At 36.8% G+C, this 14,993-nt stretch overlaps 1 protein-coding gene across 7 annotated transcripts in view; it reads left to right on the plus strand.

Annotated features, from left to right (window-relative positions):
• The window catches only part of LYST (lysosomal trafficking regulator), a 184,830-nt gene that overhangs the window by 118,438 nt on the left and 51,399 nt on the right, over positions 1 to 14,993 (plus strand). For all 7 annotated transcript variants that reach the window (XM_032849679.1, XM_032849678.1, XM_032849677.1 and 4 more), the window contains 7 exons: positions 468 to 659; positions 2,746 to 2,921; positions 4,333 to 4,539; positions 11,578 to 11,754; positions 12,300 to 12,376; positions 12,523 to 12,711; positions 14,818 to 14,963. In XM_032849679.1, the coding sequence (XP_032705570.1) occupies positions 468 to 659; positions 2,746 to 2,921; positions 4,333 to 4,539; positions 11,578 to 11,754; positions 12,300 to 12,376; positions 12,523 to 12,711; positions 14,818 to 14,963 (1,164 nt within the window). The remainder of the gene's footprint in view (positions 1 to 467; positions 660 to 2,745; positions 2,922 to 4,332; positions 4,540 to 11,577; positions 11,755 to 12,299; positions 12,377 to 12,522; positions 12,712 to 14,817; positions 14,964 to 14,993) is intronic.

Here is a 14,993-nt window from a genome sequence, read left to right on the forward strand (position 1 = left end):
CAAAACTATTTTATAAAATTTAACAATGGTAATTATCCAGAAGTAGTCATGTTCTTACTGAAACATAGTGTGCCTTCAAAACCCGTTGATTATTTTGGCATACAAGGAAGTGAAACAGTATTTGGAAACATTGTGTCCGAACATTCTGAACTACTTACATACATTCTTCTAATTCCTCTGAGTTTTTCTGAAGACTCCAGTTTTGCCGAGTGATGGCAGTCTTCCCAAGCCGTGTCACTAGCTTCAGCATCCTTGTTTGGACTTTGAAATCACAGATACTGTTGCACTTCATCAAAGAGGGAGAAACAGCATTTTCTCTGAATCATGCTCTTCCCTTTGTGTAAATTACCTCGGTATTAATTAAGATTTGCTTCATGGTCGAATAATCAAAAAGCTTGCAAGAAAAAATAATTTCCTTGATCCCTGTTAACTCTGGCATTTGATGTTTTTAATTCATATACTTGAAGGTCCTCGAAAATTTCCCCTTGCTCAGACCGACTCTCTGCTGATGAAAATGCGTTCAGTGGCCAGTGACGAGCTGCACGTGATGATGCAGCGGAGACTGAGCCAGGAGAACCCGGTCCAGGCGAGCGAGACGGAGCTGGCGCAGAGGCTGCAGAGGCTCACCATTTTAGCTGTTAACAGGATTATTTATCAAGGTGGGAACCAGAGGATGCATCGGTGCTTGCTCAGATATGGAACGAGAAGGAAAACAATTTAAGAGGAAATAATTAGGTTTCAAAATTTTAAGCAACATTAATTGTGCATTCCTAACATCCACACAATTTTAAAGAATTTCTTGTTTGGAACCAGGAGTCTTGAATAAAAATCCAATTCTTAACGTGTTATATGCTGGCCTAGAGTGACCGTCGAGTTTAAAACAGTACAGCATCCCCAGTACATTTTTTTTAACCTTTTTTTTGAGATCAGTGTAGATTCACATGCAGTTGTTAAGAAATACTGCAGAGAAATCCCATATATCTTTTACCCCGTTTCCCCCAATGGGTTGTGCAAAATTAGAGTCCGGGGTCATGACCAGAGTACAGACATTGATATAGTCAACAAACCGAGCATTTCATCACACAGGAGATCCTTAAGCTGCTTTTTTTTTTTTTTTTTAAGATTTATTATTAAAGAGAAAGAGAGTGGGAGGTGGGGAGGAAGGAGCAAAGGGAGAGAAAAATCTGAGGCAGGCTCCCTGCTGAGTGTGGAGCCCGAGGCAGGGCTTGATCTCATGACCCTGAGATCAGGACCTGAGCTGAAAAGGAGAATCAGATGCTCAACTGGCTGCACCGACCAGGCGCCCCTCTGTCGCCTTTTAATAGCCACCCCCACTCTCCCCCCACTCTGCCCCTTCCTTTATCCCTGGCAACCTCTAATCTGTTCTCCATTTCTTTATTTTCATTGTTTCAAGAGCTCTGTTAAACGGAATCATACAGTATGCAGCCTTTTAGGATTGGCTCTTTTCCCTCAGCGTCATTCTCTGGAGAGTCATCCTGGTTTCTGTGGGTATCAGCAGTTTGTTGCTATTTTGTTTTTGCTGAGTGGTTTCCCACAGTGTGGAGGCAACATAGTTTGTTTAGTCCTTCACCTGTTGAAAGACTATCTGAGTTGTTTTCCAGCTTTCAGTTATTACAAATGAAGCTAGCTGCTGGAAACATTTATGTGTAGGCTTTGTATGAAAATAAGGCTTCGTTCTTCTGGAATAAGGGTTGTTGTGTGCATTGTTCTTGTTAAGAAACTCAGACTTCCAGAATGACCGTCTAATTTTATATTCCCACCAGCAACGTACGAGGGGTGCAGCTTTCCTCACATCCCTAACCAGTACTTGGCATGGTCACTGTTTTTAATTTTAGCCATTCTGATATACAGGGATATCATATTGTGGGTTCAATTTGCATTTTTATAGGGGCTACTGACTTATATGTTTATATATGAAACATAATACCTAGAGCAACCACTAAAACGGTATGCAAAGAAATATACTCAAAAACATTATAGAGGGGCACCTGGTGGCTCAGTCAATTAAGTATCTGCCTTTGGCTTAGGCCATGAGCTCAGGGTCCTGGGATCAAGCCCCAGATTCTTGCTCAGCAGGAAGCTTGCTTTTCCCTCTCCCTCTGTCTGCTGCTCCCCCTGCTTGTGTTCTCTCTCTCTGTGTCAAATAAATAAATACTTTTTTTTTTTTAATAAAAAAGCACTATAGGTAAGTCCAAATGGAATTCCCCCAAGAATGTTTAAGTAACCCCAAGAAAATAGGAAAAAGAAGACAGTAATTGTTAATCACTAGAAATGCATAATACAAGGCTCATATTTTTAACTTTTCTGATTGTATTTGAGTCAACCAGATCCCAGGCTAATCTCTGAAATTGAGTCATTTATCACATGCAGGTATCATAGGATAGCACATGCACTAAAACACCCCTGCATATTCTCCTGATGTAAATATCATGTGGTCTTTAGGTTTGATTTGTACAAGAACCTCATGACTTTAATAATGTTGCAATTTAACTCATCTTCATTAATAAAATATTTAGTTTAGAATTATATGGCATACATTTCTACATTGTTTTGGGTGAATTTATTATATTGTTATCTTCTATACCTAATACACTTGTTACACATTTATATATTGTGACAACTGAATTGGTAATTACCTAGAATATTTTTACTAGCTTCATGACCATTTGTAATGGCTAGGTATCAGTGATGTGACTAATTGTTTATTCTTCTTTTAATTCAAAGAGTTTAATCCAGATATTATTGACATTTTGAGTACTCCAGAGAATGCAACTCAAAGCAAGATCTCAGTTTCCCAGACTGAAATTTCTGAAGATGTTCATCATGAACAGCCTTCCATTTTCAATCCATTTCAGAAGGAGATACTCACATATCTGATAGAAGGATTCAAAGTATCTATTGTAAGTAAATGAGTTGCATGGGACATGTTCATACACACAAAAGGATTAGGGTTTTATGTGTCTACTTACTCTTGAATTATTATTATTATGAATTATTATAAAGGTTAATCTTGGCTTAAACATATCTAATACACATCTTAAACATATCTAATACCTTCAAAATTTTAAAGTATCAGACTCCATTAATCACTGGTGCACTTGGGTATCTGTGGGTCACATATAGTTGACCCTAGGGAGCAAATGAGTTAGTACACTTCGTAGACAACAAAAATCAATTTCATTCTAGCAGAACTCATGAACCACAATTCTGCCAATCTCTAAATCTAAACTAGATTTTGGTGTCTGCAGGTTTTACTTAGAACTAAATGATATACATAGGGCCCTTAGGGCTGGCGGTAATTTGGAGAGTCATTTCCAAAACTCAAAATAAATTCTAAAATGCACTGATTCCAGTTTTAAATGAGATACAGGAGATCTGATCAAGATTGAGTTAGCCTTAGCTGGACCACAGTTGAAGCAGCTTATTTTGTAACCTATTACAGAATATTGGTGGTCAGTGTATATGCTGTTCTTATTTTGTGACTGTTATACTCCATATTTTAACAGTAATTCTTTATTATGATTCCTTCTCTTTTATATTGTAAAATCAATCTACTGTTGTTTTTTGATGGTTCTTTTTTTTGTTTTTTTAAGTTTAAAATTTTAAGTTCTAGGTAATTCAAGTGACCTTCGCTTCCTAACCCATCTCTCTCTTTTTTTGTGTGGTAAAATTCACTGTTTTAACCATCTTAAAGGTATAATTCAGCGGTACTAAGTACATTCATATTGTTGTACAACCATTACCACTCTCCATCTCCAGAGCTGCTTCATTTTCCCAGATTGCTCTGTACCCATTAAATAATAATTCCTCATACTGCCCCTCCCCCAGCCCCTGAGAACTACTATTGTACTTTCTGTCTCTATGAATTTAACTTTCTAGATACCTCATATAAGTTTTACAGTACAATATTTCATACAATATTTATCCTTTTTTATGTGGTTTATTTCATTTAACGTGATATTTTCAAGTTCATCCATGTTAAAGCATGTATCAGAACTTCATTCCTTTTAAAGGCTGAATAATATTCCGTTCTATGTATATACTACATTTTGTTTATCCACTCATCCATCAGTGGACATCTGGATTGTTTCAGCCTCTTGGCTCTTTTGAACAATGCTGCTGTAAATGTCAGTGTATGTCTATTGTTTTTAACTACCTGTACATAGGGAGGTATATGTCATTCTAATTTCTACTACTAAAAAAACAAGCTACAGTAAAACATGTCCCGTGATCTTCTCTAGGGCTGTGTAGAGAGGTTAGTGTATTATTGCTTGAGGAGTCAGATCCTAATTGTTCCTGTTCTGATTGAAGGGTTCAAGTAAAACCGGTGGTTCCAAGCAGCAGTGGCCTAAAATCCTATGGTCTTGTAAGGAAACCTTCCGAATGCAGCTTGGCAGACTCCTAGCTCACATTTTGTCACCAGCGCACTCTTCTCAAGAGAGAAAGCAAATTTTTGAAATAGTTCGTGAACCAAATCATCAGGAAATACTACGAGACTGTCTTAGCCCATCCCTGCAAGTAAGTATCTCAACAATTCATAAGTAAAAAGTAGTGGTGAAGTATAAAACTGAACAAACAAGAACCGAAGATAATTTTCATGCCAAACATCCTTTACATAGTTTTCTTACCAAAAATCTACTGAAGTCTTTCTTCAGAAGCTTCATACCAGATTCAAATTGACCGCTTTGTTTATTTCCCATTCCTTCTTCCGGGGCTGAGATTAAGAATTCTAGGGGCGCCTGGGTGGCTCAGTGGGTTAAGCCGCTGCCTTCGGCTCAGGTCATGATCTCAGGGTCCTGGGATCGAGCCCCGCATCGGGCTCTCTGCTCAGCAGGGAGCCTGCTTCCTCCTCTCTCTCTGCCTGCCTCTCTGCCTGCTTGTGATCTCTGTCTGTCAAATAAATAAATAAAATCTTTAAAAAAAAAAAAAAAAGAAAGAAATTCATTAAAAAAAAAAAAAAGAATTCTGTATCTGAGCTCTTATAAGATCCTTTGTAGTTTTTTCTTTACTAAATCTTCAAGTGTTTTCTTTTTTTTTTTTTTAATTTCTTTTCAGCATAACAGAATTCATTGTTTTTGCACCACACCCAGTGCTCCATGCAATCCGTGCCCTCCTTAATACCCACCACCTGGCTCCCCCAACCTCCCACCCCCACCCCTTCAAAACCCTCAGGTTGTTTTTCAGAGTCCATAGTCTCTCATGGTTCACCTCCCCTTCCAATTTCCCTCACCTCTCTTTTAAAAGCATTGTATTATCCAAAAGACATCCAAATTGAGTAGTCAAACAGTAGTACATATGATATATTTTTTAAATGCTTATAGTAAGTTAAAATTTTTAAAAATGTGTTAATCATTTGGAATGATCAACATTCAAATACTTAAAAGAATTTCAGAGTCTATAAATTCTCACACTTAAAGAGTGATGGATGGAGAGTTTAAATGGTACAACCAGTTTAAGGAGTTGTTTAGCAGTTTCTTATAAAATTAAACATACACGTAACCTGACCCTAAAATTCCATTTTTAGGTATTTACCTAAGAGAAATTAAACATACGTCCATAAAAGGACTTGTACAAGAATATCAATGTCAACCTTTTTGCTAATAGCCAAAAACTGGAAATAAACCAAATGTCAATCAACAAGCCAATTATATGTGACATATGATTATATAATAGACTATTACACAGCAATAAAAGGAAACAGACTATTGATGTAACTACCATTATGGACGAAGTTCGAGGACATTATGTTAGCAAAAGGAACAACCAAACACAAAGGAGCACACATTCTGTGATTCTATTCATATGAAGTCTGAGAACAGACAGAATTAAGATATGGTGGTAGAATTCAAGACAGTAGTTGTGTCCATGAGGAAGGGGGAAGTGAGAATGTGAATTGATTGGAAAGGGGAATTAAGAAACTTTCTGGAGCAATAAAACTGTCCTACATCCTATTTTGGGTATTGCTAAAATGGATGTGTGCAGTTGTCGAAACTCGGAAATGAACACTTAATATCTGTATGCTTTCCTGTATGTAAATTGTATCTCTGTAAGTACAGTAATAGATGATATGTACAGACAGGCATCCCTTTTAATACCCGGGCAACTCAGATATATCATTTTTTTTTTTAAGATTTTATTTATTTATCAGAGAGAGAGGGAGAGAGAGCAAGCACAGGCAGACAGAATGGCAGGCAGAGGCAGAGGGAGAAGCAGGCTCCCTGCAGAGCAAGGAGCCCGATGCGGGACTCAATCCCAGGACGCTGGGATCATGACCTGAGCCGAAGGCAGCTGCTTAACCAACTGAGCCACCCAGGCGTCCCTCAGATATATCATTTTAAGAACCAAAGGCTATAGTTTGGAAGTGATGCTCTCTCTACTACTAAGATTCTCTCAGATGCCCCCAGGCCATTGTCTTCCCTCTCCCAAGGCAGAAGCACATCCAGCCCGCAGTCTCCTGTGGACAATTTAGAGGGATGTTCTTTCCTGCCTTTATAAATCTCAGCAGAGTTGCCTCTACTAAAACCCAGCCTGGTGCCGATAGTCTTTTCCCCACACCAGCTTTCCTCTCCGTTACTCCATTTTGTCGGTGGTGTCTGTACAAATGGGATCCATGGCTGACTTTTTCCTCTCCCATAAATCATGTCATCACCAAAGCCAGTCATTTATTTAGTGTCTTCAACTGTCTTCTACCCGCCCCACCGTAGTTCAGACTTTCGCCCTTGTGCTCAAATCACTACAATAACCTCTTCTTTACCTCAAAACCACATTATTGTGCCTGGTTTCTGTTTTTGTTTTTTTAAAGATTTTATTTATTTATCTGACAGATCACAAGTAGGCAGAGAGGCAGGCAGAGAGAGAGGGGGAAGCAGGCTCCCCGCCAAGCAGAGAGCCCGATGCGGGGCTCCATCCCAGGACCCTGAGACCAGGGCCTGAGCCAAGGCAGAGGTTCAACCCACTGAGCACCCAGGTGCCCCTGTGCCTGGTTTTTTAAAGTTTATTATGGAGACTTTCAAAGATACCTAAAAGTTGGGAGAAATCAAACAAGGATCCACCTGACCATTACCCAACTTTAACTTTTCTTTGCAGTGTTTTGAAATAAATGTCAGGTATCGGATCATTTTACCTGTAAATCCTTTACCCGTCCACATCTCTGCCTGACAAGGACTTCCACAAAATTTGTCATGCTCAATAATGATGGCAGTTCTTTATTGTCATCTAATACTCAGTGTGTAAACTTTCCTAAGTCTTATAATTTTTTAATAGTTTGCTTGATTCTGGATGCAAATAAGGCCCACACATGGCATTGGTTTGATGTATGCTAAATCTTTTTAATCCCTGGCAAGTACCCTCCCCAGCCATTTTTTTAAATGTCAGCTGTTTCTTGATGAAACTGGGTCTTTTGTTCTATAGGATTTCCCATATTCTGGATTGAGCTGATCATATGCTTGAGGCTGTAGGTTTCAAGGCTTCCTAGATTCCAGTTCCTGGTTTCCCATTTGGTTTTGTGTTTGTTTGTTTTAAGACTGTCTTATTAAGAGTGCTTTGCATTTTCCATTACAGCATAGCAGGAGACAGAGAATGTCTCATTGCCCTGCTTTTTGAGATGATATCAGCCTGATCCATTCATTATAAAGTTCACCCTCAATCTTTAACCTAATAGTTTTAGCCACCACTGATAATAGTTGCCAAGATCCACTTTTTTCAAATAGGAATTGCTAAACAGTGATTTCTCAGAGTTTCTCATTCCGCCAGCATCTATTAGCTCGGAGTCTTGTGGAGGAAGACTGTTCCCTCATCCACTATCTGATGACCCTGAAGCATAGTCTGTGTAAGAAAGGCAACTCTTGTTTCTTTTCCCTGTTTATTAGAATAATGAGTTGGTGCCCTAGCAGCCTCCAATTTTTGTATTCATTTTTATTTTTGAGGTATCATTATGAATTCAGGTATTTTTTACAAAAGCAGTTTCAAATCTTTGTGGTTATTATTCCGTTTGATAGTCGCGTTGGCACCTCTGTAGACTCAGATTGTTACATGCCTTTAACACAGCCTTTCCAATTTTAAACAAGCTAATATGATTAACTGCTTTGCTTTCTGAAACGGAAGAATGTCCCAGGTTTATCCTGCACATTCCTTCCTGGATCTGGAACCAGACTTTTCCCCCAAGAAGACCCTGTTTCCTTTTCATGAGATAATGGTATTTAGAAATTATAAATTTAAGGACTAGAAACAGTCATTTCTACTTGGTTGTTATTTCTTCTCGTGTTTCTGGTGGAAAAGCTAAGGAATATGAATCTTTTAAGAAAGAAAAATGAATCATGAGTTCATGTTGATATTTCCACATTTCCTTGGATTTTATATTTATATTTCCTTTTATTAATGTTGATAGCCTTGATTCCTGATGTCATTAGTATATTTATTTGTATGTGTGCTCGCTCTCTCTCTCTGTGTATACATAGAACATTTTCAAAATAGGATGACCAACATTATCACTAATAACAAACCCAGTGGACAGATTAAGGCTTCCTCATAATTCTTTTGTTCTTAGGATACCGTTATGAGTACACTATGAAAATACTGTAAAAATACTTCATATAATTTTCTGTATTTAGTTGTGCCACCAACTTCAACTAACTAGTCATGTTCTTCTTCTTTTTTTTTTTTTGCCATTTGTTTTCTATTTCTAGGGATTCCTTTGGGTTGTTTTGGTTTTTTTTTTAAGATTTTATTTATTTATTTGATAGATCACAAGTAGGCAGAGAGGCAGGCAGAGAGATGACGGGGAAGCAGGCTCCCTGCTGAGCAGAGAGCCCGATGCGGCATTTGATCCCGGGACCCTGGGATCCCGACCTAAGCTGAAGGCAGAGGCTTAACCCACTGAGCCACCCAGGCGCCCTCCATTGGGTTTTTATTTGTTCAACTTTGTTTTTTGTTTTTTTTTTTTTAAGATTTGTTTGTTTATTTATTTATTTATTTGACAGAGAGAGGGAGAGTACAAGTAGGCAGAGCAGCAGGCAGAGGGAGAGGAAGAAGCAGGCTCTCCATTCAGCAGGGAGCCCGATGCGGGGCTCGATCCCAGGACCCTGGGATCATAACCCGAGCTGAAGGCAGCTGCCGAACTGACTGAGCCACCCAGGTGCCCCAACTTTGTTTTTAATTATGTGAAATGTCACCATGGTTCCAGAATCAAAACTGTGAAACATGGCTCATTCAGAGAGGTTCTAGCTCTTAATCTCTTTCCCTCCCTTCATTCCATCTTTTTCCCTGTAGGTCACCGTCTTTTTTATTATTACTTTTTCTTTGAGAGATATAAGTAAATCTGTGCACACACACATACATGTATGTGCACATACACACGTGTGTATTATCCACCCCCTTCTCAGCACAAAGAGAGCAGTACACATTCTTCTGCACTTTACTTTCTTCAACTAACGGTACATCCTAGAGATCATTCCATAGCAGGATCTAGAGATGTTCTTGTGCCTTTTTAAAGCTGCCTTTTTACAACCTGTATTCTGTTTGTAATCTGCTTGATTTTTAAAGCCCAGCACCTCTCTTCTGCTGTCATGACTTGAGTCTGATTAATCCCTCAGTCTGGAACTCCTCTTTTCAATGTCACCTCGTCTTCGTCTCGTGCAACCTCGTCACATCCCGTGCGTTCTTACGGACCTGCCGCTCTGCTCATGCTTTCCCCTCTGCTGAAGTGCCTTCCGTCCTCTCCTTGTCTGTCTGTACACCCGTTCTGTCATTTCATCCATATGCCCAGCTCCCTTTCCCCACCTTCAAAATCTGTCTTTCTTAGTCCATTCAGAGCTCTTCCTTCTTAGACACATCCCTGAAAATGTTATTTTCATACAGGTTAGCATTTATTATCTCCTAAGGATTTGTATGTAATAGATTTGGTTCCTTAAATCAGTTTTTTGAGGGCTGAAAACAAGGCATTTCCCTTTTTTGCATTCATCCTAATCACACCTTTTCTAGTCCCAGGAACTACAGTCAATAAAGTATTGATCAGATGTTGAGATGAGATTCTAGAAACAACTTCAGTGTCTAAGAAAACCATGTGTTCTTTTGGATATTCGGGATGAATAAAAATATTTTTGATAGCTTTTCAAGATGATTTTTGGAATGTCACTGAATACTAAACTATTTTTAGATTATATCAAGAGCATTACCTTTAAGACACACATGAGAACATAGTCTAGTCATTTACTGTTTCTCTTTATTTGCCAACTCTTCAGGCCTTTTCCTCGCAGAGTGTCTGTTCATTTTTCTCTTTTGGTCAGGAAGCAGCTGTCTCCTGACTAATTTAAAATGTTGCATTAAAATGAGCTTTGCTATTTTCATCATTGCATATGTTCATCTTATGCTTTTGGGAAGTGACATGATGTGATTCCATGTGTTAATTTAAATATCATCCAAAATGTAAGAGCTTCCAAATTCATTTGTTGACATTTAATACTATTCACAGTTTAAAATGTCATAAAGCCAAACGCAGTGGTATTTGTATCAGTGCAGATTTTTAAAAAGTAAAACTCTGCATGTTTCACTTGCTGGCATACTTAATGTTTAAAGAATACATAGTGTACAACATAACAATTAGGTGTAAGATCTGTAGCAAAGAAGGGCCACTTAAAAAATCATGAATCAAAGTTTGGTTTAGGTTTCTGCTATGAAAGACAGTTGTCATTACCTTAAGTAACATTCTGATTTTGGTTACAGGGTAGTTCATAAGACTGGCCTAACCCAGCCCTTCTCCGGACATTGTGCACAGGTTCTGGTGCTGACATCTCACTGGTTTTAGAGTTTTCCACTGTTAGCTGTCCCTAGGGAGTAAAGACTGCTTACAGGTTAATCCAAAGAAAGGGTTTTGTTCTGGATGTTTCACAAACTTCATTCTACCAAGCAGAAATCAAAGGAGAAAGACTAAATAAGCATAATTCTCTTACCTGGAAGATTTAAAGGAAAGTTTCCCTTCCAGTTCATTTTTTTCTATGAGAAGAACTAAGAATTATTTTCCTTTATCCCCACCTATTTCCTATATTCCTTTAGCAAATCTTCTCCAAAAAATTTTCCCCAAAAGCTTACTTGCTTGCTTTTCTTTTCCTTCTCTCTTACTTTCCTTCCTTTTTCTTTTTTATTTTACCTCTTACAATGAAAATTTTTAAATGTAATAAGAGAAACAGGGAATAGTATAATGAGTACCATATAGCCATCACCTAGATTTAACAGTTGTTAATACTTTTATCATAATGACGTCATTCCTTTTTTGAAGTATTTTAAAGGAAATTGTAGAAATCTTTTTCCAAAGACATTATCTTATGTAACATAGGATTATTTTACCTAACAAAATTAGCTTACACCCTAATGTCACTGTGTTTCTAATGCAAAACCCAATTTTTTTGATTGTTCCCAAAATGTCTCTTTTACTGCTTTATTGTAACCAGATCCTTCCAAATAAATCTAGTGATATGATTTAACTTAATTACTGTTAAATAATTTAAATGTGAGAAATAAAAAACTTTATATGACTAAAAAAATTGTTTCTTTCTCTTAAAGCATGGAGCCAAGTTAGTTTTGTATCTGTCAGAGTTGATACATAATCACCAAGATGAATTGACTGAGGAAGAACTAGACACAGCGGAGCTGCTTATGAACGCTTTAAAACTGTGTGGGCAGAAGTGCACCCCTCCCAGGGCAGCAACAAAAGTGGAGCTTATTAAAATAATCAAAGAGGTGAGTCAGTGAACTCATAAGACATAGTTTTCTTAGGAGAGCCCATCAAATGTAGTTAAAGGAGGATTGAAAGAATTTTTTTTATTATAGAATATCATGGATGATAAATTTGAAATGATGATTTTTTTTTTTTTTTACCCAATATGGCTTTTTTACTGTGAGAGAATAAATAGGCTCATTGTAAGGAGCATTTTCTTCGTTACTGTCATCCTTATCCTTTATCAGTAGCTTTCGGTGAAGGACAGATTTTTATGTGACAAGCAAGTTGAAGCGTCAGCCTTGAAGCAAGCGACTGTGCAAACCCCTTAGGTTTGTCACCCTTGTTCACTATTCTGCCCTCACATCTGTGCCCCAAATTGTGTAGAAACAAAGGGGAATTATATCATTATTTAAGTAGTTATTGTATTTTAACATTCTGGTGTCTTGGAGACAGTATTTTTTTCCCTTTGTTAGCTCGGTTTTAAAATTAGTTTGTTTGCCTTGGCGCCAATGTTAAATTATAAATAATACATTTTATACTACATATTATTATCCACATCTTTTAGGAACAAAAGAAATATGAAACTGAAGAAGCTACAAATAAAGCCACCTGGCAGAAAACGGTTAATAATAATCAACAAAGGTAGGTTTTTATATATTCTGAAAGTCATGCCTTTTTTAATTCATTTGACTTCACACATACTTTTAGTTTTCCAGTATCATGCTTTTGTATCTGTGTAACAGTCCACTTAGGCTTAACTTATGGGGCTGTCTCGTTTATTTACGTAGTCTCTTTCAGCGTCTGGACTCAAAATCAAAGGATATATCTAAAATCGCTGCAGACATCACCCAGGCAGTGTCTCTCTCCCAAGGAATTGAGAGGAAAAAGGTGATCCAGCATATCAGAGGAATGTATAAAGTAGATCTGAGTGCCAGCAGACACTGGCAGGAACTTATTCAACAGCTGACACATGATAGGTAAGCAAAGTGGGAGGACATTTTAGGTTGTCCGTCGTTACTATTGAATATTTTAATGTGAAATGCTATTTTCATTTTGACATAAAGATCATAACATTATTTCATTAGTTTAAATATTTTTTGTTTAATCACTTGTGATTTATTTCATCTTCAATAATCCTATGAGAATCTTTGTTTAAACTCTTGGGGGTAAAGGAGGTAATTATGAGAAAAAGAGGCGTTATTAGCTCTTCCAAATAATAAAATCTTATATATTGGCTTTAATTTTAAAATATAATCTTTGCAGAAGAATAGAGAAATCACTAAAACAGGATAGTTGAGAAATAGATCTTTTTCTAGATAAGACTTTAATATAAAATTTAAAAGATGCATCACAGATAATGAAAAGGGGAAAATTAAGGTATTAATCTCTAAATTTGGTTAACTAATTAGCATGACTTGGGGGTGCTAAAATGCACAAAACATTAGACTCTAAAGGAAATCCCAGGTGAAAAAAAGAATAAACTCATAAAAAGTTTATAAAGTAGAAGAAAACAGGGTGTTTACCAACTCTGCGATAGATGATTAACTCTCTAAGCTCAAACACCGTAGAAAAAACTATCAAGAAGAAATAAATGGATTTGAGCTTTAATTTTTTCCAGTGTATTTAACAACTATAACAACAAAACATGAAAATTTATTTTCACCAACTATATCAAAAAGTTAATATTTTTATAGTTTTAAACGTGTGCCAACTTAAAAGTAAAATGTAAGATCCCAAGAATTTGAGCAAAAGATGTGAATACACTCTTCCACGTAAGACAAATAAATTAATAAACAGATAGGAAAATATTCAATATGGCTAGAGTCTAATTTAATTTGTTAAAACTTTTAAATACCTTTTATGTTTCACATACCCACGACAGGAAGAAATGTAACCTAGTCCATGGTTGGAGGTTCAGTGGCATTGTACACTCTGACAGCATATGTCAGGAATCCTGTAAACATTTTATTTCTAGCTCCAGTTATCCTATTTTAGTAATTCTCTCCTAGGGAAAATATTCCAAATATAGAAAGGCAATAAGCGTAAAGGTTTTCATCTCTGTTTTATTTATACTAGTGAATGAACTAAAAACAACTTAAATATATAGTAATGGTAGTAGAGTTAAATTCATTATAATACGCCCACCCAGTACATTAGTCAGCCCTTTTCAGTGATGATAATAAAGATTAAAATATGTCCAGTGAAAGAACAAAGGATATAGAAATGTATATACATAATAATTCTAACTATGGTTTTAAAAAAGGAAAGAAAATAATCTCTACCAGTAATTGGTATGTTTAGAATAGTAGGATTCAGGGTGATTTTTCTTTTCTCTTATCTATTTCTAAAAATATATTCAATGTAGTTATACCATTTTCTTTCATTTAAATATAAACTTATTTTGGGGGAACCTCGGTGGCTCAGTCAGTTAAGCGCCTGCCTTTGGCTCAGGTCATGATCTCATGGTCCTGGGATTGAGCCCCATGTCAGGCTCCCTGCTCAGCGGGGAGTCTGCTTCTACTTCTCCCTTCCCCTGCTTGTTCTCTTTCTCTCTCAAATAAATAAAATCTTTTTTTTTTTAAATAAAATATGAACTTATTTTTCAGCATTTTAAGAAATGTGGCTTATACTACAAAAATGAACTAATTTTATTTATTATATTAAATAGTAGGCAAGATGAGAAATATAGAAACTTAACTTGGAAAATGAATTTTTTTTCCTTATCAGTCTGTATTAAGTCCAACCAATGTATTGCTAGAGCATACAATGTTGCTAAAGCATTCAGAATAGTTGTGATATATCTTTTTAAAAATTTAGCAGGTACAAGAAACTGGTGGTAGAGCATGCCTCCAGGCAGGGAACCAGAAGACTGGGGTTTAGGAGAAGAAGGACACTTATTTTTTATCTTACTCTGTTGTACTATGTGTATGCATTCCCTAGTCTAATTACATAAGCAGTTGGGTTTTTTTTTTTAATTGAATAGATCAATTTTGATTTCCTTATTCAAGTTCCATAATGATTTTATCTAAAGCTGTAAGTACTATAGATTGCTCCTTAAAACTTTATTTTATTTTCACTTGCAGAGCAGCCTGGTATGACCCCCTTTACTATCCAACTTCCTGGCAATTGGATCCTACAGAAGGGCCTAATCGAGAGAGGAGACGTTTACAGAGGTGTTACTTAACCATTCCAAATAAGTATCTCCTTCTGGACAGACAAAAATCGGAAGGTAAAAATGACTTCTTGATGGAACGTACAA

Source organism: Lontra canadensis, unplaced genomic scaffold (assembly GCF_010015895.1).
Source record: "Lontra canadensis isolate GAN:19392208 unplaced genomic scaffold, GSC_riverotter_1.0 scaffold239, whole genome shotgun sequence".
Taxonomy (NCBI): Eukaryota; Metazoa; Chordata; class Mammalia; order Carnivora; family Mustelidae; genus Lontra; species Lontra canadensis.